At 41.8% G+C, this 26,520-nt stretch overlaps 1 protein-coding gene and 1 non-coding gene across 2 annotated transcripts in view; both read left to right on the forward strand.

Annotated features, from left to right (window-relative positions):
* Window positions 1-386: 386 nt before the first annotated feature.
* Window positions 387-26,520, forward strand: part of Syap1 (synapse associated protein 1) — a 32,435-nt gene continuing 6,301 nt past the window's right edge. The window contains exons 1-6 of the mRNA XM_077107117.1: window positions 387-713; window positions 6,741-6,859; window positions 8,208-8,274; window positions 15,851-15,924; window positions 18,200-18,339; window positions 26,141-26,289. Coding sequence (XP_076963232.1) covers window positions 521-713; window positions 6,741-6,859; window positions 8,208-8,274; window positions 15,851-15,924; window positions 18,200-18,339; window positions 26,141-26,289 — 742 coding nt within the window. The 5' untranslated portion in view covers window positions 387-520. The remainder of the gene's footprint in view (window positions 714-6,740; window positions 6,860-8,207; window positions 8,275-15,850; window positions 15,925-18,199; window positions 18,340-26,140; window positions 26,290-26,520) is intronic.
* Window positions 6,331-6,404, forward strand: Trnaa-agc (transfer RNA alanine (anticodon AGC)). The gene has a single exon. It is a non-coding gene; the product is annotated as a tRNA-Ala (tRNA).

Genomic DNA, 26,520 nt, shown 5'->3' on the forward strand with positions numbered 1-26,520 from the left:
AAAAGCTAAAAGAGAAGAAGCAGCCGCAGCCGCAGCCTTGGGTTAGTTTTGACTTGGGCTCAGTGGAGGTTAATTTCCGTGGGGGCCAGGTCTAGCTGGACCTAAAAAGGTGAAGCTATGTCACCAGCCCAGCTCTTAGAGGCAATCATAAAATGAAACTAGGTATGAATGTGACAAAAAAGCTGTCCAAACACTCAGGTAAATCACCTACAAATCTGGGAAGGAGGGAAAGGGGCGGAGTGGGGCTGAGCTACTGGGGAAAGCCCTTTGTCCTTTTTCCACGCTTGCAACCAATCTGTCACAATCGCTGTGGAGGGGGCGGGGTGGAGCCTTTGGACGGAAATGAGGCATGCGCGTCCACCGGTAGCGTCGTCACAGAAGGGGGTAGATGGGCGGCACCAGCGTCTCTGCGACTTCCGGCCATTTCCCACGGAGTCTCGCAGAGTCGAGTAGCTACTAGGCAGTTCCCACAGGGGTCTAAGGGGATCCGGACCGCGGCGGCGGCAGCCCGGCGGGCGGGATGTTCCGAGGGCTGAGTAGTTGGTTTGGCTTGCAGCAGCCGGCGGCGGTGGACGAGCCATCCCAAGGAGACGGGCAGTCAGCGGGAGACAGTCCACCTGAGCAGCCCTCGGAGACGGTGGCGGAGTCCACCAAGGAAGAGCAGCAGTCTACGGAGGACCAAGAGTTCCTCCACCAGGCCAGAGGCCTCAGCAGTGAGTCTCTCGCAATCCGGGATTGAAAGGGGGTGGGGGGTGTCCCTGGATTGCGAGCCAGGCTGGCTGGCAGGAGCGGGGGCCTGGGAGTCCTCTAGAGATGAGAGATTGGTAAGAATCTGAGCAAAGTTTCGTCTAGCAGTCAAATCCTGTCCCTGAAGTTCCTGATGACATGCCATCCTGAAAAAAAATTTTTTAATCACACTTTTCTTTTACTTAGTTTGTTGTTGTTGTTGTTGTTGTTGTTTGTTTGTTTTTGTTGTAGTTTTTTTTTTTTTTTTGGCTATGCTTGGCATCGAACATAGATCTGTCCTTGTGCAAGCTAGGCAAGCACTCTACCACTGAGCTGCAACTCCAGCTCTCTGCAAAGTTTTTTTTTTAATTTTATTTATTTTATTCATTTTAGTTGTTGACAAACCTTTACTTTTTATTTATATATGGTGCTGAGAATGGAATCCATTGCCTCACACATTCAAGGCAAGTGCTCTACCAGTGAGCCACAACCCCAGCCCCTCTGCAAAGTTTTTTAATCATTGGCAGCAGGGCCACAGTGGGTCTGGTCCCATTTGTCTTCAGGTTTTACAAATAATCTGCTTTGTTCAACAGGTCACGTTTCACCTTTACCCAGTCACCCCACAGTGGACTGGAGTCCTTGGAAAAAATGCTTTTTTGCCCTTAGGGTAGAACGTGTTATCTCAAGTAAATAGATAGTTCCTGAATTCCTCAGTCCTGGTTGGTCATCTTGAGGACCTTTTTCTTGATGTGGAAAAAGAGCGGTCAATTGTCAGATTACTTAGATGTTTTATGAACCATGTCTCATTTCATCTGTTAACCCGTTAAGTCCCCAGTTTTCAATTCTTTGAACATAGTTGTTCAAATACTATTTTGAAGTTACCATAAGTAAATTGTTTCTCAATTTAAGTTTTTACAGGTGATCCACATCTGGGATGGTGGGACAAAATGGGTTTAACATCCTGGTGATTTGGGGGAACAAGCCCGAGCTACTGGATTGAAGTTACTCTGATAGTAAATGGTAGAGGTGGTATTTTAATCTGTCTAATTTCAAAGCGGTGCTTTTTTTTTTTTTTTTTGTAGAGGGCGGGATTGGGGATTGAACTTGGGGGCACTTGACCACTGACCCATATCCCCAACCCTATATTGTATTTTATTTAGAGACAGAGTCTCTCTGAGTTGCTGATCACCTCGCTAAAATGCTGAGGCTGGCTTTGAACTCGCAATCCTCCTGTCTCAGCCTCTCGAGCTGCTGGGATTACAGGCGTGTGCCACCTCTCTGTTTTGAATTTACAGTTTAGTTATAGGGGGCACAGGCAGTACAATATGCATGAAAGATATAAATGCATGCTGTAGTGATTCTGATTCTGAAGAAACCTTCAAGAAACATAAGTCTAGCTAAAGCAGAGAGGGTCTATTAGGTGGTTGAGATAGGTGAAAGTGGGATAAAGTTATGAACTGTGAACTATAGCATGTAGGTATATACATGATTAAATAGAACCATTTTCATGTCATAAGGAGAGAATCAAAGTTGGTTTCATAAAACTTAGGGCTTTACTGTTGATTTGAAACCTTATATTTCAATTTAGTAATAAAGACCTCTGAACAGTTTTTAATAAATGTCTTCTGGGTGGCTGGGGGTGTGGCTTGGGGTGGAGCACATGCCTAGCATTTATGACATCATGGGTTATGAGGTCAATCGCCAGCATCACAAAGAGGAAAAAATGTAGTTTTGATACGGTTGACTACTTTGGAGCTAATGTTGCCATCTTTCTTTCCTCACCAGGTTCTCTTTTGATATTTGAGGAGACTGGGGTTAGACGGAAGTACCTGCCCACTCACACATTGTTTGTAATTTGAAAGTTTCAGAATAAATGAAAGCTCTTGCTTCTAAAATTTATGTGGTTCTAGGACTGTGTAAAGGGTCAGGTATATACACAAACTTTGAGAGAAATAAGATAGATGATCAGATAGTTTGAAAACTGAAATTAAACATCTCTGAGCCTAATTCCCCATGAGTAGATTGGTTTCTTTAATTTTTTGAAATCTACATGGATTCTCCTAGGAACCTCCTTTGTTCTGCACACCTTTGTTGAGTGCCTGCCTCAACTAGACCTTAGGTGCTTTCTGTTGATAGTGATCTACTTATGAATTTAGGCCTTTCACCAGTTACCAATGGTAGACATCCGGGCTATATTCCTCTCTCTTACCCAAAACCAAACCTGATCCTTTGATCTTTCCCACCCCCATAAGTTTATGATGTCGTATGGTCACTGTCTTCAAAAAGGGAACAGTACAGGAACTCAAGAATTCCTCCTTTCAGCTGGTGGCACACACCTGTAAACCCAGTGACTCGGGAGCTGAGGCAGGAGAGTCTTGAGTTCAGAGCCAGCCTCAGCAACTTAGCAAGGCCCTAAGCAACTTAGTGAGATCCTCTCTCTAAACAAAATATAAAAAGGGCTGAGGATGTGGCTCAGTAATTAAGTGCCCCTGGGTTCAATCCCTGATACAAAAAAAAAAAAAAAAATTCTCCTTTCCCCTTAAAGGCACCATGCCCCAAAGTAACTTCTATTCAGTATAGATTGGTTGGTGTTTGTTAGTCAGCCAAATCAGAGCATTATCTGGACTCTTAAAAAGCAAAACAACAAAAAATACCCTGTATTTCTGGGAGTTTTAAGAATCTGAGTCATTCACACAGCTTTTTAAAATTTTTTTTTTAGTTGTTGATGGACCTATATTTCATTTATTTATTTATATGTGGTGCTGAGAATCAAACCCAGTTCCTCACACATGCTAGGCAATCCTCTATCACTGAGCCACAACTCCAGCCCATTCACATGGTTTATACTCTTGGGAAGGTAGCCAATATTTTCAAGTTATGGCTTTTTCAGCATAGTCCCTATAAGACCAGCCTGTGCCCAGGAATGGAGGTCTGGCCACCTCTTCTAATTGCTCTTTTGAGGATTGCTACTGCAGTGGGACTTTGTGAATGAAGGTATCCTCCCTTTTTTTCCCTATAGAGAAAATCCATCTCAAGTTCCAGATGCCTGACTTAGAAACTAAGAAGACTCCAAAAGTTAGTGTGTACATAGGAAAAGTAATGTGTCTGCTTTCATGTAGAAGTAGACTATCTAATTGAGTTCCAGTGACCACAGTTTTGATGACAGAATCAGATACACAGTACAAATGGTCATGAGCTTGAATCTCATGGCTTATGCACAATATCCTTTAGAATTGGGGGTTTTAGTTCAAAAAAGAAATATCTTAGGGACATTGCTTTAGAAATGATTTTTATTTTGTGAGATGTCAGACCTAAAATTGACAGGTGAAAGTGTCATATGAGAAGTGAAAATAAATTTGTAATTAGATGTGGGTAAAAGTAATAATTTGCTGCCCTTCAAAGTCCCCAAAACCACCTCAGTTCAATGATTGGTTAGGAGGACTCACAGCTCTGATTTATCACAGTGAAGATGGCAAGGTCAGCAAAATGAAAAGGTGCATGAGGCAAAGTCCAGAGGAAGCCAGTGGAGTCACAGGACATGCATAATTCGTCCTGCAGTGAGTTGTGACAATGCATGTGAAATGTTCTCTACTAGGGAAGCTCTTTAGAAAATGAGTGCCCAGGATTTTTATGGATGGCAGGTCACACAGGCACCCTATGTCTACAATGTACTGTAATTCCAGACTCCAGAAGGAAAGCAGGTGTTGACTATGAACCATAATATTCACACACAGTTCAGTGAGCCACTCTCACAGTTTGGGGAGTGGTAGAAACCCTACTGAAATCCAAGTTCCCAAACACTAGCCAATAGCCAATCTTGAAAGCAGGCCTTTTAGGGGGTGAGGTATAACTCAGTGGTAGAGTGAGCACTTACCTAACACATGCAAGGTGCTGGATTTGATCCCTAGAAACACACACACAGGCCTTTCCAAAGATAGCAGTCTTGGGCCTGCCCAGTTGAATGAATACTCTTATTTATTTAGGCTAATAAATTCCTAAAAGGTGAGAATTATGCTTTTTCAAGCCTCGGTGTAATCAGTAAAATGCCTAGGAAGTCACTAAAATGTAAGAATTGAGATTATTATGCTAAAAGACCACTTTTTCAATGAAATTTCTCCCTTAGGGGCTGGGGTTGTGGGTCAGCAGTAGAGCACTTGCCTAGCACACGCAATGCCCTGGGTTCAATCCTCAGCACCACATGTAAACAAATAAAATAAAGGTATTTTAAAAATTTCTCCCTTAGATTAAAATGACAGTTTAAATTCAAAATGGATTTCTGAAGGAAAAAAAAAAAATTTGATACTGCGGATTGGACCCAGGGGTGCTTTACCACTGAGTTACAACCCCAGCTTTTTTATTTTGAGATGGGGTCTGGCTAAATTGCTGAAGCTGACCTTGAATTTGCAATTGTCCTTCTTCAGCCTCCAAAATTGCTGGGATTACAGGAATGCACCACCTCATCCAGCTATGAGAAAACCATAAAAGGAATACTCTTCTTTCAAAACTTTATTTCTTTATCTGCAAAGAATAATTTTACATAATAGCATGACTGTTTGTTTATACATTTTATCATACCACATTGCACATTAAACTATTTGTAACCAAAGGAATGAATAGTTATAACCAAAGAAACGATGCTCTTTCTAAAACTCAGCATTAATTAGGTCCATCCATTCAACAAGTACTTACTGGTCACCCAGTGGGGATATAATAGTGAATCAGACAGCCTCAATCCCTGCCCTAATGGGGCTTAGGATAGGCCTTTAGCTAAGAAGACATTCACGAAGTTATCAATAGAGTATTATAGATATTGTTGTCCCCATCCCCAAAATATGCCATCGGAACACATCTCAGGGGCATCTACTTTTTTTTTTCTTTTTGTACTGAGGGTGGAAACCGGGGTGCTTTACAATTGAGCTATATTCCTATCTCTTTTTTATGTGTGTATGTGTTATACTGGGGATTGAACCCAGGGCCTTGTGTGAGTCAAGCACTTTACCAACTAAGCTATATCCACAGCCCCCATCTTATTTTTTATGTTGAGAACAGGGTATTGCTAAGTTGCTTAGATTCTCACTAAGTTTCTAGTGATGGCCTTAAACTTGTGATCCTCCTGTCTCAGCTTCCCAAGATGCTGGGATTACAGGCATGCACCACTGCACTTGGCTCTTATAAAATCTCTATTTAAGGGAGAAACATAATATCCATGGGTTCCACATCTGTTGGTTAAACCAGCCATGGATTGAAATATTTGAAATTGTGTCTATACTAAACATGTATAGACTTTTCTTGTCATTATTCCCTAAACAATATAGTATAACAACTGTTTATATAGCATTTATATTGTATTAGGTATTATAAGTAATCTAGAGATATAACAGAATTATATGGGAGAGGGGCTAGGGTTGTGGCTCAGTGGTAAAGTGCTCACCTAGCATGCACAAGGCACTGGGTTCGATCCTCAGCACCACATAAATGTAAAATAAAGATATTGTGTCCACCTAAAACTTAAGAATAAATATTTTAAAAAGTGTATATGGGAGAATGTGCATAAGTTATCATATGAATGCCATGTGGTGCCCAACTATAATTCCAGCAGCAGCTGGGAATATAGCTCAGTTGGTAGAGTGCTTGCCTAGCGTGCACAAGGCCCTGGGTTCAACCCCCAGTATCACCCAGAAAGAAAAAAAATATGTATGATGTGTGATCCTAGCAGCTCAGGAGCCTGAGGCAGGAGGATAAAAAATAAATATAAAAAAATTCTCTCTCTGCCTCTCTCCCTCTCTCTGCCTCTCTCCCTCTTTCTTTAAAAAAAAAAAAATGTAAGAAGGGCTGGGAATGTAGCTCAGTGATTAGCACCCCTGGGTTCAACCCTCAGTACCCAAAATAATAATAATTATAGCATCCACAGATTTTGATATCCAAGCAGGTCCTGGAACAAATCCTCTCCCAGATACCGAGGGACACCTGTAGTCATACTGGAATGAAACATTGATTCTTTTTATCCTTTATAGACTATCTATATAATTTCGCAAGTGCTGCCACAAAAAAGATAACTGAATCAGTTGCTGAAACGGCACAGACAATAAAGAGGTCTGTAGAAGAAGGAAAAATAGATGACATCATTGAAAAGGTACACTTAAATATCTTTTGGAAGTAGAAATATATGAAATTTATTAACAGCTAATACAATTAGTCCCCTTTTAGGAACTTTTTTTAAATGCAAGTAGAGTATCATATTCTAATAAAAATCTAGATTGTTGAGACTCTTGGGGTTTTTTTTTTCCTTCTCCCTGTACAGTAAGTGACTGAGATATTAATTACTTTGGTTATAAATAGCTTTGGTTTTTATTTTAATATAGTTGAAATGCCTTTATACTGTTGAATTATATAAGTAAACTTTTCATGTTGTGAGTTTAGTTATAAACTATGGCTATCTCAGGGTCTGTTTATATCTTTGTGTAATTTGGTTAAGTTTTTTAAAGTCCAAGCCCATTAGGAACAACTCTGTTAAGACTCTTAAGGAGAAAGTTTGTTCAATTTTTTTCCAGTGTTAATGTGCAAGCCTAGGGAATTTCATTTATGTTGATAATGATTTGAACTAAAGAAGTCATTAGTTCAGGCTTAGATATGTTGTTAGTTGTTTTTGTTGTGTATACTCTATTAGAATGAGATTCAACATGTCCTTTATTGTTTTTGGTTTTGGTCCCAGGAATTGAACTCGGGGGCACTTGACCACTGAGCCCCATCCCCAGCCCTGTTTTGTATTTTATTTAGAGACAGGGTCTCACCGAGTTGCTTAGTGCCTCGCTTTTTGCTGAGGCTGGCTTTGATCTCGTGATCCTCCTGCCTCAGCCTCCCAAGCTGCTGGGATTACAGGTGTGCACCACTGTGCCCAGCTTCCTTTATTGTTTAAAATTGGGTTTCATTTTTTATAACTTTATTTATTGTTTATTTATATGTGGTACTGAGGATCGAACCCAGTGCCTCATATGTGCTAGCAAGAGCTCCATCACTGAGCCACCCAGCCCTGGGTTTCATTTTTGAATTTGAAAAGATCATGTGTCATAAAGGAAGTTTTATACTCAAAATTGAAAAACACTGAAGGATCCATTCTTGTTGAGGAAATGGAGATGTATCACATTTTTAGCCTTTTTATTCAAAGGAAATGGATAAAATATCTCCATTAGACTTCAAAATCTTGAATGTAAATTGTTATCTAGTAATAAACTTTTCAAAGTAATCTAAGCCGGGTGCAGTGGTGCACACCTGTAATCCCAGCGATTCAGGAGGCTGAGGCAAGAGGATAGCAAGTTCAAGGCCAACCTCAGCAACTTAGATGCCCTAGTGAGACCCTTTCTCAAAATAAAAAAGGGCTGGGTTGTGGCTCAGTGGTAAAGATCCTCTGGGTTCAATCCCTAGTACCAAAAAGAAAGAAAAAAAGAAATGTAATTTGATTCTTTATGTATTCTTTTTAACAGACAATTATAGGAGATTTTCAGAAGGAGCAGAAAAAATTTGTCGAGGAACAGCACACAAAGAAGTCTGGTACGGTATAGTTTTATCTTAAATACCTGTTATGTGCTGGAATGATACTAAGGCTATGATATTTATTTATTTATTTATTAAAGTTGTTTTTAACTCAGAAGGGCACCGCTTCCTCCTCTGCCTTTTTTTTTTTAAAGAGAGAGAGAGGAAATTTTTTAATATTTATTTTTTAGTTTTCGGTGGACACATCGTCTTTATTTTATTTTTATGTGGTGCTGAGGATCGAACCCAGTGCCCCGTGCATGCCAGGTGAGTGCGTCACGGCTTGAGCCACATCCTGGGCCCCAGGCTATGATATTTAAAAAAATGTGTATGAGGGCTGGGGTCGTGGCTCAGTGGTAGAGCACTTGCCTAGCATGTGTGAGCCACTGGATTCGATCCTCAGCATCACATATAAATAAATAAAATAAATGAAATAAATGTCCATCAACAACTTTAAAAAAAATTTTTTTAAACGTGTATGAGACTGGGGATGTGTAGCTCAGTGGTAAAATGTGTGCTTAGCACATACAATCTGGGTTCCATTCCAGCATTAAAAAAAAAAAGTGTATGTAACAGCCCCCATCCTTCGGATTGCACAAAGACTAGTGGGGAAGACATACTGATAAACATTTGCGGTTTAAAGAAAGGGAGTAAATTGTTCCCAGTGACTGGGACAGTGTGTGAGGTCAAGCCTGTAACAGCCCCTCTAGGGAGTTGGCTCTGAAAGGGCGAGTAAGCTTTCCTTGCTCATTTCATGCCACATACCCAGCGCAGTGAACACTGTGTACCTAAAGGGCACTTATTACGTCTTGGTGCCCTTCCTGTTTTCTTTAAAAGAAACGGAGTAGCTTTCTGGGGGAGCCACAACACCTGCAAGTGACATCACCATGAAAAGTCATGGGGTTTCTTTACTGACAAATGCCTGCTTAAATGTTGCAGTTATAACTCAAAAATGCCTACTTTTACCATTTGATGATATGCATACCTAAAACCAACCTCCTGTATTTGAATTTGGCAAAAGTAGCATAGATTCAGTTTGAGCTATGCCATAGTTCAGCCAATGATAAGTTCCCACCAGGTATTATTGTGCCTAGGTGAATTCAAAAGTGTGAAGCAGGGGCTGGGGCTGTAGCTCAGTGGTAGAGCACTTGCCTAACATGTCTGAGGCACTGTTCAAACATCAGTACTACATAAAAATAATTAAAAGAAGAATAAAGTTTTTAAAATGTGATAAAGATATTGTATCTATCTACAACTAAAAATATATATATTAAAAAAAAATTTAAAAATGTGAAGCAGCCAGGCACTGTGGCACACACCTATAATCCCAGCAGCTTGGGAAGCTGAAGCAGGAGGTTCTCGAGTTCAAAGCCAGCCTCAGCAAAAGTGAGGCCTAAGCAACTCAGTGAGACCCTGTCTCTAAATAAAATACAAAATAGGGCTGGGTATGGGGCTCAGTGGTCAAGTGCCCCTGAGTTCAATCCCCAGTACCCAAAAAGAAAAAGAAAAAAAAATTAAAAAGTGTGAAATAGCTGGGGGCACAGTGGCACACACCTATAATCCCTGGGATTGGTCAGGAGACTGAGGCAGGAGGATCATAAGTTCAAAGCCAGTCTCAGCAGTTTAGCAAGGGCCTAATGAATTTAGCAAGACCCTGTCCTAAATAGAACATAAAAAGGGCTGAGGATGTGGCTCATTGGTTAAATACCCTTGGGTTCAATCCCTAGGACCAAAAAAAAAAAATGTGAAGAGCTCTTTTGGACAAACTATACAAGTTAGCATAATTTTGTGATTAAATGGAAGCAATAAAGCTGATCTGGTGGGCTGCTTGCTGTAGGTGCCTCTGCATTAGGAATTGTGAGGGAGTGGGACTGAAAAACTTGGAGGCGATTACAGTTTTGAGGTACCCATTAGACATCCTGGTGAGAGGAAGGGGGTACAGAGGCAGAGAAGGGAACATAGGTGGTTTATCTGGAGAAAATGTAGTCCCTTAGTTGCACTAGCCACCTTTTTTAGTGCTCAATAACCACACATGGTTAATGACTTCCTTTTTATTATTATTTTAAAATTTATTTATTTACTTATTCATTTATTTTTGGTACTAAAGTTTTAACCCAGGGGCACTTTACCACTGAGCCCTTTTTTATTTTTTTTTTTTTTAATTTTAAGATAGGGTCTTGGGCTGGGGATGTAGCTCAAGCGGTAACGCACTCACCTGGCATGCATGGGGCACTGGGTTCGATCCTCAGCACCACATAAAATAAAATAAAGATGTTGTGTCCACCAAAAACTGAAAAATAAATATTAAAATAAATTTTTCTCTCTCTCTCTCTTAAAAAAAAATAGAGTCTCACTAAAGATAGGTAAGGCTGGCCTTGAATTAAGATCTTCTGGTCTCAGCCTCTCAAGTCACTGGAATTACAAGCATGCACCACCCCAACCAGCAGAAGGCTAATGACTTCTGTGTAGACCCTGCACATATAGAACATTTCCATCATTATAGAACATTTCCATCATTATAGAAAGTCATTTCCATCATTATAGAAAGTCATGTTCATCACTTCAGCTTTAAATAAATTATCTGGTTCCTGTAGTCATTTGCTCCTGTCTAAAGCATAGAACAGAATTCAGTGTAGTGATACAGATTAATAGTCAAGTCACATAAAAATAGATGAGCTCCTCCATAAGAGTGTGACAAGCATAAAGGGAGATGAGAAGATTCACAGTATTTAGGGAACAGAGGAATGGAAGAATTGACAGCTATCTGGTGCCTGCTAAGTAACAGACATTTTGTATACAGCATCTCATTTAATAAAAGATGCAGTCAGCAAAATTAGTAATTTGCTGAAAGTCACCCAACTGATAAGTGACAAAACTGAAATCTATTAAAGCCAATGCCCAAGGGGCTGGAGTTGTGGCTCAGTAGAGTAGCGCTTGCCTAGCATGTGTGAGGCACTAGGGTCGTTTCTCAGCACCACATATAAATAAATAAAATAAAGGTCCATCAACAACTAAAAAATATTTTTAAAAAAGCAGTGCCCAACCAGGCATGATGGTGTGCACACCTGTAATCTGAGTGACTGAAAAAGGATAAGAGAGGTAGATTGTAAGTTCAAGGCCAGCCTTAGTAACTTAGCCAGACTCTGTCTCAAAATAAAAAGGGCTAAGGATACAGCTTAGTGACAAAGTGCCCCTCGATTGAGTCGCTTGTACTGCCCCCCTCACAAAAAAAAAAAAAAAAATCCCAGGAGCTAGGGGTGTAGCTTAGTGATTGAATGCATGCTTAGCATGCATAGAGTCCTGAGTCTGATTGCCCAACACTACAAAAAATAATTCCAATGCCCATTTACCCAAGAGAGAAGACCCGTAGGCAAGACAAATAATGGAAGCCCAGAGGGGGAGAATTTCCAGGAATAGGCTGAGAGGTGCAGTTACAGTGACCATGAAAAAAGGCACCGTGCAGGGCTGGCAGGTAGCTCAGTGATAGAGTACTTGTCTAGCATGGGAAAAGCCCTGGGTTCTGTCTCCAGCACCACCAACAAAAAGCACTGGGGCAGAGGGGAATGTTTTTCCTGCATTTGTTCTCATGGTCATAGCACCCAGGGAAGTACTTTCCTTATCAATTTACAGATAAGGAAAACTGCTGTAGAAAAAAAAGAATTAAGAAGTATCCTTAGGAGTTTAGGTAACCAGGAGGTTATTGGCCACCCTACAAAGAGCAATTTCAGAAGAATCAGGGGTGGGAGGGGCAGTCTCCTTCATACCCAATAACTTGGGCCTTGGGAGGGACCTCATCTGAAGATAAGCAGTGCTGGGAGAGGTGACCCAAGGTAAAGGACTTAAAATGGGCACCAAATGTTTAGTAAAGTGTGTGGGGAAAAAGTCTTGGGGTGCTGTACTCTAATTTTTTTCTTTAAAGTATGAAAATATGTTTATATTATCTTAAAATGTAGCCATGTGTGGTGGTGCACACCAGTAATTCCCAGAGGCCTGGGAGGTTGAGGCAGGAGGATTATGAGTTCAAAGCCAGCCTCAACAATATAGTGAGGCCCTGAACAATTTAACAAGACCCTGTCTCTAAGTAAAGTATAAAAAGGGCTGGGAATGTGGCTTCATTGTTAGGTGCCCCTGGGTTCAAACCCTGGTACCAAAAAAATTAGCAGAATGTGTCGCATTCCACGACTAAACACTCAGGGTCACTCCAGGTGAACTGGGCTACACAAAATAACCACACAGAGACAGAGATACCTTTTTCTTTGGGTCCTGTGACCGCTCCTCTGACCTTAGGGGTCTGCAGAAAGAGAGTGAGAGAGAGCACATGCTGAACCCTTTTATTGGGGAGAAGCCATTCAAATGAAGCAAGGGGTCAGATTTCAGTCAGCAGATTGATTAACATCTAGGAAGGCCACACCCAAAGGCAGAGCAAGAGAAGGGGACATACAAAGGGAGTTTCCATGGAACATTCTATCCTGAACAGGGCAAAGGGCTAGGATTACAAAAGAATAAGTGAGTGTAGCTCACCCCTAGGGGTATGCCTACTCAAAAGATTGGCCTTGCTATCTGAGCAGGGGGAAAAGACCGTGTGCCAGAGTACAGTGATCTTTCAGATCCCCATGGTGCATCAGGACTGGAAAGTGTGGTAACTCAATGTGGCTCCCCACAACAATTGTTACCATTTGCTGGTTTAGGATGAACCAAAGAAAGAACTATGTGCTTATCTCTCCAGCCATCCGTGTATCCATCCACACTTACGCATAACTTTTCTCACACTTGGTACATGATAAGGATGTGCCTTCCATTTGACTATTGCGATAAAAGGGTTATTTCTACAAAAATATTCCAAGACAGTATTCATTCTCCCAAGAGCCTGTCATGATCACCTCTTGGTCTTCAAAAGCTCTTTTGAAGTATCTGCTAGGTCACCAGACTTATGTTTCCTTCAGCTATCGCTGCCCTAACTGCCCAGTCCTCTTTGTTGGTGGCTTTGTGGTAATAAAGGCAGTTTTCTCCAGAGTCACTTTTCTGACTGTGCATTTTGCAAAATTTACCCTCCCCCCACTTTTTTTAAAAAATAAAAGCTCACCTTTTTTATTGAACAGCTACAGTAGGGGTTTAGTAAAGCCCCTTCTTTAATAAAGAAGGATCATCAGACCAGATTCCTTTTTTACTTCTGCTTGCTTCTGCCCAGAAGGGCAGCAGCAGCAGCAGAAGGGCGGGACCTCCTGTTGCTGCAGCACCAGCTGCTGGAGCAGGTCTGCCAGCCCCCGCATTGCAGACGAGGCTCCTGATGTTGACATTGGCCAGAGTCTTTGCAAACAAGCCAGGCTGAAAAGGTTCAACATTTATAGCAGCTGCTTTAATGAGGGCTTTGAGCGATCCTCCATGACGGTCACCTCATTGGAGTGCAGAATGAGGGCAGAGTAGAAGCAGGCACTCCAGCGCACAATTGCCTTTTCACCTTGAAATGGATTTCCCTGGGTCCGACATGTGTCACGCAATTGGTAGTGCTAGAATCTGATACCCACTGGAGGGGTGATTATGTGGAATTTGTGCTCTAAGCACTTCCCATCCTAGTTTTGCTGTTGGGGGATGCTGAATGCAGAGTATTAAAGACCCCCCCCCCAACACCTGTATGTATATCTTCTATTCTGGTCTCCCAATTCCACACCATTCCCTCTTTCCCCTCGCCCTGCTCCTGGCTTCTTTGTAGTGTATACTGACCTTCTCCAGCTGCACACTGCTCAGGTGGGAAAAAAGCGTTCCCCTCATTGCTTTCCTCTCAACTCTGAATACCCCACCCCATCCATCATGAACCTCCTTCTCCTCCTAGTGTAAGACAGGGCTCCCAGGTCACCTTATGGACCCGGTGCAGTGGCGCACACCTGTAATCCCAGCAGCTTGGCAGGCTGAGGCAGGAAGATCGCAAGTTCAAAGCCAGCCTCAGCAATGGCAAAGTACTAACCAACTCAATGAGAACCTGTCTCTAAATAAAATATAATAGGGCTGGGAATGGGGCTCAGTGGTTAAATACCCCTGAGTTCAATTCCTGGTACCCCCCCCACACACACACACACAAAAAAGAATACCAGGTCACCTTAGGGAACACAACCAGGAAACCTTAGAGGACACACTTCTCCAGGGGATTGTCATTTGTTGTCTGACATGGAATTTACAGAGCTGAATTCTAATCATCTCTATTTTGTAGGCCCCCAAACACTTGGGCTGCATTTGTGTCATTTGGGTATCCCCAGTGTTTAGGTTCTAACTGCTCATTGAGGATTTGATCCCAGGCCTATTATTTATTGCCTTTGATTTGTCTTTTTTTTTTCATTTACATTCACTCCCCAAAACCCTTTCTCATTCCCAGTCACATATCTTTTTTAAATTTTTTTTTAGTTGTAGATGGATACAATATCTTTATTTTTATTTATTTTATGTGATGCCAAGGATCGAACCCAGAGCCTCATGAGTATGAGGCAAGCGCTCTACCACTGAATTACAATCCCAGCCCCCCAGTCACATATCTTGCTTTGGTTTTGGTTTTGATTTTGAGATGGGGTTTTTCCAAGTTGCCCAGGCTGGCCTCAAACTCCTGGATCCTCCTTCCTCAGCCTCCTGAGTAGCTGGGACAACAGGTATGCACCACCCTGTCCTCCTTGCCTGATCACTCACTTGGAACCAATCCTCATCACCTTTTGTCATAAATCAATTACAGTAACTTCCTAAAAATCTTTGTTTGGAAAATTATTTCAATTTACAGAAAGGTTGCAATAATAAAAATAATACAAAGAACACCCAATTGCCAGTACCTAGAACATTAAGGTTTTGTTCATTTGTGTAGTATCTCCTCACTCTTGCTGTGTCTGTGTGTCTTTTTTTCCTGATCCATTCAGTATGCACTTCCAAAGAACCTAGGCTTCTTCTCTTTCATAATTATAGTATAGTTAATGGCATTAGGAAACTTAACATTCATATAATGCTTTATCATTTATCCATTAATTTTGTCAGTTGACCCAGTGACAGCCTTTATAACATTTCCCCCAGTACAGAATCTAATCAAGGACAAGATATTGGACATGTTACTTAGCTTCCTTTAATATGGAACATTCCAATAGCCTTTCTTTTTCTTTTATGACATTAATGTTTTTGAAGAATACTTCTCTTCCTCCTTTTACATTCAGGCTTTGTCTGATGCTTCCTCATCATTAGATTCATATTATGAATTCTTGGCCAGTATATCATGTAGGTGGTGGTGTGTCCTCAGGATATCACATCTGGAGGTCTACAGTGTTGTTCTCCCACCTTGTTGATGACGTTGATTTTGATCACCCAGTTAAGGTATTATCCAGTTTCTCCATCGTATCATTCAAGTAGAGTTATTTTTTACCAAATTCATAAAGTTTTACCAAATGCATCAAGTTCATAAATTAAGTCTGAATATTACAATGAATGTTCATGTCTGGGAACTTATTGCTAAATTGCCATTTTAAATAGTCATGTAGAAACTTTCTCATTCTTTGAAACCATAGATTACAGTGGAACCATTATAACCTATTTTATTCTCCTTTCTTTTTTGCCATTAAAAACTATACAGAAGCAGCTGTGCCCCCATGGGTCGACAGTAATGATGAAGAAACAATTCAACAACAAATCTTGGCCTTATCCGCTGTAAGTTTCTTGAGACATCCTGAATATAAAGTACTTACTTCCTATCCTTGTACATCTCTATAGATATAACTTTGTCCTTAACTGAATTTTTTCTTCTGTAGTTTTTCTTAAACATTTTGAGATGTTAGAAATGTCAACATCAACTGTTATTGTTATTTTTTATTAACTTTCTAGATATGGGCTTTTTAGTTGTTGTTGGGCCATGCTTGGGATTGAATCCAGGGCTACTACATGCTAGATAAGTGCTCTGCTACTGAACTACATTGTCGGCCCTTCTTACTTTCAATTAGTTTATCCTTAAGGTTTTTTTTCATAATGTAAAAGTATAGCCTATTATGTGAAAATTCTTTCAGCCTTAAAAGGACACTTTTGGCCAGGCATGGTGGCACATGCCTATAATCCCAGTGACTTGGGAGCGGTGGCTAGAAAACTGATGCAGGAGGATCCCAAGTTTAAGACCAGCCTTAAAGACTTAATGAGACCCTATCTCAGAATAAAAAGTAATTTAGGCCAGATGCTCTGGTGCACACCTGTAATCCGAGCATCTTGGGAAGCTGAGGCAAGAGGATCACAAATTCAAAGCCAGCCTTGGCAATTTAGAAAGGGCCCTAAGCAAGACCCTGTCTCAAAATAAAAATTTATAAGGGCTGGGGATGTAGCTCAGTGGTTAAATTCCCCTGGGTTCAATCCCCAATTAAAAAAAAAGATTGCTGGGCCAGTGGTACAGGCCTGTAATCCCAGCAGCTTGGGAGGCTGAGACAGGAGAATCACGAGTTCAAAGCCAGCCTCAGCAACTTCGAGGTGCTAAGCAACTCATTAAGAACCTGTCTCTAAATAAAATATAAAATAGGGCTGCGGAGTCAGTGATCGAGTGCCCCTGAGTTCAATCCCTGGGTACTAAAAGAAAAAAAGGTTGGTTTATAACAGGTCAAGGAAAAGTTGAGGGGAGCCAGTTATTCTCTCCTCTCTCTGTTGTGTGCTTCCTAGCACAATGCCTTTTGCATCAGAAACTTGTATAAGGAGGGCTTGAGGGTGTAGCTCAGTGGTAGAGCACGTGCCTAGCATGCTCAAGGCCCTGTGTTTGATTGCCAGCACCAAAATTTTTTTAAAAAAAGAAATTAGCAAGAGGCACCAGGTGTGCAGGAGTGATCTGTTGAAAGGATTGTGTGAAATAGTTAGAAGCAACTAACTTTCAAGTTCATAATCCTAAGGTGGCAGGATCTTGCTGTGTCACCATCCCTGTGGGTAGTATCCCACCCTGTGGCAGTGTTCATCTTGCAGAGTCAAGTGATTGTTCTGGATTAAAGTGTCCAGAAAACCTACATGATGTGTAAAATAGCACACTGAGTTTGAAACTGCTAAAGCAGAACTGTACCTGGGAGGGGCAGACTTGGAGTTCTGGCTGTGCCCCTCAATAGACCACATGCCTGACCTTGGACAGGCCATTTTTGCTCCCCTAACCCTTTTTCCTCATGTGTAAAATAAGAATAGAGGTGATTGCTTCCTGGAATCCTTAGCAAATAGGCCAGAATAGTGGGTAAGTATTGAGCAATAATTTGTACCCACTCTGAGAAGAAACACTGTCTCCCTTACTGGTTAAAAAGGGCTGGAAATAAAAATAAATAAATAAATGAAAACATTTTCTAAAGAAAGAAAGAAAGGGCTATAGATATAGCTCAGTTGGTAGAGTGCTTGCCTTGCATGCACAAGAAGGTTCAATCCCCAGCACTACACAAAAAAAGAAAGCAAGAAAGAAAAAGGGTTGGGGGTGTAGCTCAAAAGTGATAGGCAAGTGCCTAACACTTTTCTGGGATGTGTGAGGCCCTGGGTTTGAACCAAAGCACTGCAAAAAAGAAAAAATAAATGAGATGGGTTGTGGACTTCACTTTTCCCACATGACCACACAGCTCACTGACTCTTCAACTTTGGGTTAGAATGTTTCTAAGAGGATTTACACTCGTTTTTCACATACCTAATGGTGCCCACTAAAACAAATGTGTGTCTGTATGATTTCAAAATATGTGCTTTCAGCCAGTCACATGATTGAATTGCCTGGCCTCCCAAGAGGCTCTCTCCAGGTGAGTGCTAAAAAATCCATGAAAGGATCTGTTGTTCTCTAGTCTCTCTTAAGTGGGTAGGTCAGTGATAGCTTAGTGGACTTTGTGGCTGAAGGCTCTAGGTGGAATTCAATACTTGTCCAATCTATGAACATTGTGACCTATTAATTGCAGTTTGTGGTTCCCCCCCCCCATGTTTTTCTCCCTTTTTATCAAAGGACAAGCGGAATTTCCTTCGAGACCCTCCAGCTGGTGTGCAGTTTAATTTCGACTTTGACCAGATGTACCCCGTTGCCCTGGTCATGCTCCAAGAGGACGAGTTACTGAGCAAGATGAGATTCGCCCTGGTTCCTAAACTGTAAGCACTATTCCCAAGCTGGAGTGGCACTGCTCACATAGCTCTGACTTCCATTTCCTGATGGCCATGGTTATGTGCACAGTGACAGGGAAGAATCATCAAAGAGAGGGCCAGAATAGTCTCAAGACTATCCACCCATAAAAATGGGCCCTGCAGCCCTTCATAGTTCCCAGCTGGCAGGGTGCCATCGACTCCAAACCCAGGACCGACTTGGCAGGAAGTTTGTGGTGAGGATAGGATGTGCTCTTATCCCAGTTAGAAGGTGGAACCCATTTTCTTTCAGAAACAACAAATATTCCTGTGTCTCCTCAAATAAAAGTCAAGTCTACAGAGCTCATTAAGACCATTGCCATTTTAGAACAGGCTCCTGCCTTTTTTCAAGCCGAGGATGTTCTCTATTCAGGTTCTGCTCTCCAGCAGCTGTGTTTTGTTCTTGTTCTTGTAGTCTTTCCTCCACCCGAAGACCTTTCCCCACTCAGAAAATCCCTGCTGTCCCTTTAGCTCCATCACAAATAAGCATGTGCTCTCAGACCTGGCTTTGCCAGCAGGGGGCACCCTTCTCCTCTGCTGCTTCCTTTGGCTTTTGTGTTCCTTTCCTCATCCTTTTCTAGTTCATTTCCTTGTGTTGAATTTGTCGTGTGCATTTGTTGGGGTTTTTTGTTTGTTTGTTTTGGGTTTTTGTTTTTGTCTTTGGTATCAGAAATTAAACCCAGGGGCAGTTAACCACTGAGCCATATCTCCAGCCCTTTTTTATTTTTTTATTTTTAGACAGGGTCTCGCTAAGTTGCTTAGGGCCTCACTAAGTTGCTGAAGCTAACTTTGAACGTGTGATTTTCCTGTCTCAGCCTCCCATGCCACTGAGATTTCAGGCATGCTCCACCACACCAGGTTTCTATCATGTTTAATAATACTGGGTTTTTTTGTTGTTTGTTTGTTTATTTATTTATTTATTTATTTATTTTGAGAATACTTGGGATTGAACCCAGGGGTGCTCTACCACTGAGCAACACCTCCAGCTCTTTTCATTTTTTAAGACAGGAAGACAGGATATCACTAAGTTGCTGAGCCTGGCCTTGAATTTGCACTCTTCCTACTTCAGACTCCTGAGTAGGTGGCATCACAGGCGCTTTTAGCACTGTTACTCTTGTTCTTGGATACATGATCTTCCTCTTCCCTGAGACATGGATTATAATTTTCTTGACATACATTTTTTTTCCTATGTGGATTGTTTTGTTTTTTGTTTCTTTGGCACTGAAGATTGAACCCTGGGATACTTAACCACTGAGCCATATCCCCAGCCCTTTTTAATATTTTATTTAGAGACAGGGTCTTGCTGAGTTGCTAAGTGCCTCACTAAGTTGCTGAGGCTGACCTTGCACTTGTGATCCTCTTGCCTCAGCCTCCCAAGCCGCTGGGATTACAGGCATGCACCACCACGCCTACCTCCTATGTGGTTTTCTCAGAATCTCTTTGTTTATTTTGGGCTCTGTTTGTGTTGCACGCCCTGCTTACCCATTCTTCTGCAGTAATGGTGCTGTGCTTAAAGGGTACTTGGACACTCCATGTTGGGACAGGCCTTTTGGATTGTAGTAGCTCAGTAGCTATAAAAGAGTAGCTTCCCATATACAACCAGAGATATGAAAGATCATGCTCCATATATGCAATAAGAATTGTAATGCATTCCACTGTCATGTATAAATTTAAAAAAAAAGAGTAGCTTCCTCCTCAGCCTCCTGGCTGGCTATAGATAGGAAACAGAAAAGGCCTGGCATATCCCACCCAATAAACGGGCCTGCTTCTCTCTGGCTACACACCCCCACTTCTGCAGGCAGCCCAGCGCAGCTTTCTCTGGTCAACAAAGTAGGTTACTATTTGCCTGTTGACTTTTCAGCTTCCACCATCCCGCGCTCTCCTGTTCTCGTCGTCCTTGTGGGATTAATCTGTTTAATTCCTTTTCTGTTATTTCCGTGGCATTTTCCGAGGGAGTTGAGATGAGCACATGTTTGTTTTGCTATGTTTAGCTGGCCACATAGGGATTTTGACAAATATTGCCTAGCCTTTGGGTCCACACAGGAGCACAGGTCTTTTATCTCTATGAAAGCACCTCTTTTGAAATGATCTTCCAGATGTGAAAAACCAGTTGTATAGAATCCTTTCTTTCTGTTTTTTTTTCTTTATAGTGAAACTCTTCTCTTCACAATTATTAACATATCGGTGGTAAATTTCTACAGCTTTACCTACCCTCCCCAAAGAAAAACATGTTTTTTTTTTTAATTTGTCAACTTTATTTTATTTATTGATATGCGGTGCTGAGAATCGAACCCAGTGCCTCACATATGCTAGGCAAGCGCTCTGCCACTGAGCCCCAGCCCCAGCCTCAAAAAACATGATTTATGGCTAAAATTTCATTACAAATCTCATCTATAGATCTGTCTAAAAATAGCTCCTTTTAAAAGTCAATGATATAAAGAAAATGTACCATCTAATTTTTAAAAAATATTTCTTTAGTTGTAGATGGACACAATACCTTTATTTTACTTATTTTTTTTAATATGGTGCTGAGAATCGAACCCAGGACCTCATACATGCCAGGCAAGTGCTCTACCACTGAGCCACAACTCCAGCCCCCACCTAATGTTTCACTGCATATGCTCATAAAACTTTAGAAATTTGCTTTTGGGGGGGGGCTTTTTTGTTTTTGTTTTTGTGGTTCTGGGGATTGAATCCAGGGCTTCTATCACCAAAGTATATGCCCAACCCTTTTCTAATTTTATTTTGAGACAAGGTCTTGCTGTGTTGCCCAGGCTGGCCTTGAACTTGTAATACTCTTGCCTCAGACCCCCAAGTAGCTGGCATTACAGGCGTGTGCCAGTGCGCCCAGCAGGGGTTGACTTTTTTTTTAATTTTTATTTTGTTTATCATTACGTGGTGCTGAGGATCGAACTCAGTGCCTCACATGTGTGAGGCAAGCACTCTACCACTGAGCCACAACCCCAGCCCCAGGCATTGACTTTTAAACCCTTTATATATATAATGTGTGTATGAGTGCGTATCTGTTTGAAGCTCTTTTCATCTTATAATTTGAGATCATGCCTAGTCTGTATAACTGCCTCCAAGGGAAGAGTAGCAAGGCTATGGGGTCCAGGTGGGCTTCATGACCTTTAGACTCCATCAACCTCAGGATCATTCAAATCACTCTGGGCCATGTGCTGGGCTCCCTGCCATAACTCATGTCAAGTATCATCAAGCGCTGAGTTGGTGGGACCTATAGCCCAAGGTACTTAGGGCAGGAATATCCATAATTTTGGTTCTTGACTATTTTGGATCCTCTCTGCTGATAATTTTAATTTTTTTCTTTGTTTATGGTACTGGGGATTGAACCCAAGAGTACTCCACCACCAAGCCCCTTTGTAGTTTTTATTTTGAAACAGGGTTTCACTAAGTTGCCCAGGCTTGTCTTGAACTTGTGATCCTCATGCCTCAGACTTCAAGTTGCTGGGATTAAAGACATGCCTGGCTGAATGGTTGTTTTTGTTAATCTGAAGAGCAAACAGTGCCCATGAGTCACCATGGAGACATAAGTACACCCACGGTTCATGTTAGGCATTTCATGGAGCTTAGAATTAAGAGGGATTTAGGCAACCCACTACCTCCTGGGAAGGGCCAGTTCACTTTTGTATGGTTCCGATGTTATATGGTTTAAGATCCTGGAGCTTGTCAGGTTAAACAGGCCCAATGCTTAGTTCCTCGGGGGTCTTCTTTTGGAGTGGGGGTATCAGGGGTTGAACTCAGGGGCACTTGACTACTGAGCCACATCTCCAGCCCTATTTTGTGTTTTATTTAGAGACAGGGTCTTGTTGAGTTGCTTAAGGCCTCGTTAAGTTGCTGAGGCTGGCTTTGAACTCATGATCCTCCTGCCTCAGCCTCTCGAGTCACGGGGATTACAGGTGTGTGCCATCACACCCAGCCCCTCTCTTTACCTCTGTATCCTCCTTACTATATAGGTGATTTGCCTCCAAATACCATTGTTGATTTTTTTTGTTGTTATTGTTTTGTTTTTTAGGGGGTTTTTTGAGACTAGGGATTGAACCCAGAGGTGCTTTACCACTGAGTCACATCCCCAGCCCTTATTATTTTTGAAGCAAGGTCTCACTAAGTTACTTAGGGCCTCATTAAGTTGCTGAGGCTGGCCTCAAACTTGCAAACCCCCTGCCTCAGCTTCTATAGTTGCTGGGATTACAGGCGTGTGCCACCACACCCAGCTCTAGATACCTTTTGAATTGTCAGTGTCCCCATTAAAATGAATTCTCAGGAGTGAATATGATGTTTCCTACTTGCAGAAGACTTCTCTTGTGCAATTTTTAATGTAGGTGAAGATTTCATTACCTCTTCCCACACCCTGCCCCTGCTTTGGTTCTGAGGATTAAGGAACACTTTACTACTGAGCTACACCCCAACCCTTTTATTTTTTTATTTTCAGACAGGATCTCTTTCAGTTGCCCAGGCTGACCTCATACTTGTGATCCTCCTGCCTCAGCCTTGTGAGTTGCTGGGATTACAGGTCTGCACCACTGTGTCTGCTTCATTAGCTCTTTTGGCAGCTGTAATATACTGTTGCTTGCTCAGTTAAACTTGCGGTCAGCTATAACCAATTATAAACTGCTGTTAAGTCAGCTCTCTGTTTTGATGAACTACTTCCAAAAGATGTTATGAGAAAAGGAGAGTTGTGAGCCAGGCACTGTGGTACATGCCTGTCGTCCTAGCTGCTCAAAAGATTGAGGCAGTTTGATGGCTTAAAGTTTAAGGCCAGGTTGGGCAACATAGTGAGACTGGCCTCTCTTAAAAATAAATGAATAGCCGGGCACAGTGACGCATGTGGCTCAGGAGGCTGAGGCAGGAGGATCACTGAGTTAAAAGTCAGCCTCAGCAAAAGTGAGGCACTAAGCAACTCAGCAAGACCCAGTCTCTAAATAAAATACAAAATAGGACTGGGGATGTGCCTCGGTGGTTGAGTGCTCCTGAGTTCAATCCCTGGTACCAAATAAATAAACAGAACTAGAGATATAGCTCAGTGGTAGAGCACTTGCCTAACATGCATAAGGCCCTGGGTTCAATCACCACACTGCAAAAGAATAACAGAGAAAAAGAGACATGTAACCACATAGGTTCGGGAAATGCTTGGTACATAGTAAGAACTTAATAAGCTGGGCAGGATGGCGCTTGCTTATAACCCAGTGACTTAGGAGGCTGAGGCAGGAAGATTGCAAGTTCAAGGCCAGCCTGGGCAACTTGGCAAGACCCTGTCTCAAAATAAAAATTAAAAAAGGACTAGAGATGTAACTCAGTGTAAAGTGCCCCTGGGTTCAATTTCCAGTACCAAAAAGAGTTTAACAAGTGAGAGGTTACTATGCCTGTGACTGACTATCTGTGATGGCAGACAACTTGTTTTATCCATCTCTGCATCCCTCCAGCACCTAACATGATGCTTGACACATGTGACACTTCATAAATATTAGTGGAATTCATAAAAGAAAAGATGGGCCATATCTTGCAGCAGATTCCATCTTGTTGCCTGGCCTAGCTTGTGTAGATTATTTGCATTTTGTCCCCAACACTAAAAAACTAGTTTCCTGGCCCAGCTCCACCATTCACAGTTGTGATGACCATAATATCATTGCATTTTTTTTTCAGTGCTGAGGATTGAACTCAGGGTTTGTACATGCTAGGCAAGCACTCTGCCACCGAGCTAAATCCTGCATGTGACCAAGCTTCTATTTTCGCCTTCACCCCCCTCCTCTCCTTGGTTCTTACTCCATTCCAGGTCACTCATCATAGGCACTTAGCTTAACCCACTTGGATGCCAACACCCCATGCCAGGCAGTTCTCATATGCAGCCAATTTTGAGAACCAGCGACAGTTCTCAAGTTGAACTGCACTTCACTCATTTTATCAACCACTTCCCGAAAGGCCTGGGGGTATAGTTCAGTGGTTGAGCATTTGCCTATCATGGGTGAGGCCCTGGGTTTGGTCCCCAGCACCAGGAGCTGGCAAGGGGGGCAGTAAGCTCTGTAATCATCCCCTGCCACATCACTAACTCTTACCAGTTGCTAGTTAATTAGCAAGCTGCCCACCCCTTTCTTTCATAAGGAACAACACCCACAATGCTTTCTTACTGTTTGAAAGCATTTAATCCTCTAGGAAACAGCTAATGATTGGTGGAGTCCTGGCTCTGCTTCCAGTCCCCTGCCTTGGTCACACTGCTTCACAACAATTCTGTTTCCCTCTACCAAGGGCAGTGTTGATCTCCTTAACCCATTAAGTCCCAAGATTGCAACTCTGTAAATGTTTCAACAGCACAGGTGCATTAAAATAGATTAATATGTGTTGCTCAATTTAAGTTTTTGCACGTGTTGCACATCTGGGACAGTGGGACAGAATAGACTAAAATACCAAGAAGTCAGGCATGATGGGTCATGCCTGTAATCTCAGCAACTTGAAAAGCTGATGCAGGAGAATCATAAGTTCAAGGCAAGCCTTGGCAACTTCGTAAGACCCTGTCTCAAAATAAAATTTAAAAATGAAATGGATGGATGATGTAGCTCAGTAGTAGAACACTTGCCTAGCATGCACTAGGCCCTGGGCTACATCCCCAGTACCTAAAAAAAATGCTGCACTTTGATTGGTGTTATATAACTTGTTTTTTTTTTTTTTTTTGCCACTAAGGAGGAGATAGCTGTTCTGTTTATTCTGTTGTTCAGCTTTGAGTTGTAAAGCAAATGAGAATTTCCTTTGAACCACATTCAGATTTAAAAATGCTCCTAAAGAGGGGGAGGGAAGAATAGGATAACATAAAGATGAAGGGAGGATCAGTAACATAGAAACATAGAAGAAGAAGACCAAGAGACAGAGTGGAGGGATAAGGAAGGGAAGGCAATGCAGATGAAGTCTTTTTTTTTTTTGTACCAGGGACTGAATTCAGGGACAGTTGAGCACTGAGCCACATCCCTTGCCCTATTTTGTACTTTATTAGAGACAAGGTCTCACTGAGTTGCTTAGTGTCTCACTAAATTGCTGAGGCCGCTTTGAACTTGCAATCCTCCTGCCTTCACCTCCGGAGCCGCTGGGATTACAGGTGTCCTCCACCGCACCCGGCTCAGAATGGAGTCTTAAAAATCATGTTATGTGGGGCTGGAGTTGTGGCTCAGAGGTAGAGTGCTTGCCTAGCATGCGTCAGGCACTGGGTTCGATCCTCAGCACCACATTAAAAAAAAAAAAATAATAATGGTATTGGGTCCACCTCCAACTAAAAAATAAATGTTTTAAAAAAATAAAGGTCCATCAACATCTAAAAAAACATGTGTGTATATATAAATATACATAGGGAATTTCAACTTTATGTATAGGTAGAGAGAACCAATCAAATATAAATAGATGAGTGAAAGAAAATCTATTAGAATAGAGGACGGAGAACAGGGGAGGGGAGGAAGTAGGGGGGTCATGAACTGAAATCAAATTCCATGCATGTATGAATTTGTCAGGATGAACCCAAATATTATATATAACTATAGAAAGCTAATTTCAAATAAAATAAAATAAAAATTCTCCTAAAACTCACTCATCTATTCCAGCATCTGTGGTGTAACTCAGCGGTAGAGCAGTAGCCAGGCATGCATAAGGCCCTAGCTTCAACTCCTAGTACTGCAAAAAAAAAAAAAAAAATCATTTATTCAGGTCTCCTCTGCAACAGATAGCCCCTGCATGCACATTCATTCTCACCTGCACCTTTGTCTATCTTTAAAAGGGTGAAGGAAGAAGTGTTTTGGAGGAACTACTTTTACCGCGTCTCCCTGATTAAGCAGTCAGCTCAGCTTACTGCCCTGGCCGCCCAGCAGCAGGCCTCAGGAAAGGAGGAGAAAAGCAACAATAGAGAGAATGATTTGCCTCTGACAGGTATGTTCTGGGGATAAGACTTCAACTCCAGAAAAAGAGAATTACTGTAAAAAAAATTTCTTAGAGATGCTAATGAGCTTGTCATCTTGTATGTACCAGAAATGTTGACATCACTATAGAGAAAAATTCTTTTTCTTTCCAGAGGAAATTTTCATTCTTGTTGCCCTCTCTCTGACCCAGCTCACCCATATCTTCCCCAGGCCTTCCATTACTTTGCTATTCTTGGTGGTT

Source organism: Callospermophilus lateralis, chromosome X, assembly GCF_048772815.1.
Source record: "Callospermophilus lateralis isolate mCalLat2 chromosome X, mCalLat2.hap1, whole genome shotgun sequence".
Classification (NCBI taxonomy): domain Eukaryota; kingdom Metazoa; phylum Chordata; class Mammalia; order Rodentia; family Sciuridae; genus Callospermophilus; species Callospermophilus lateralis.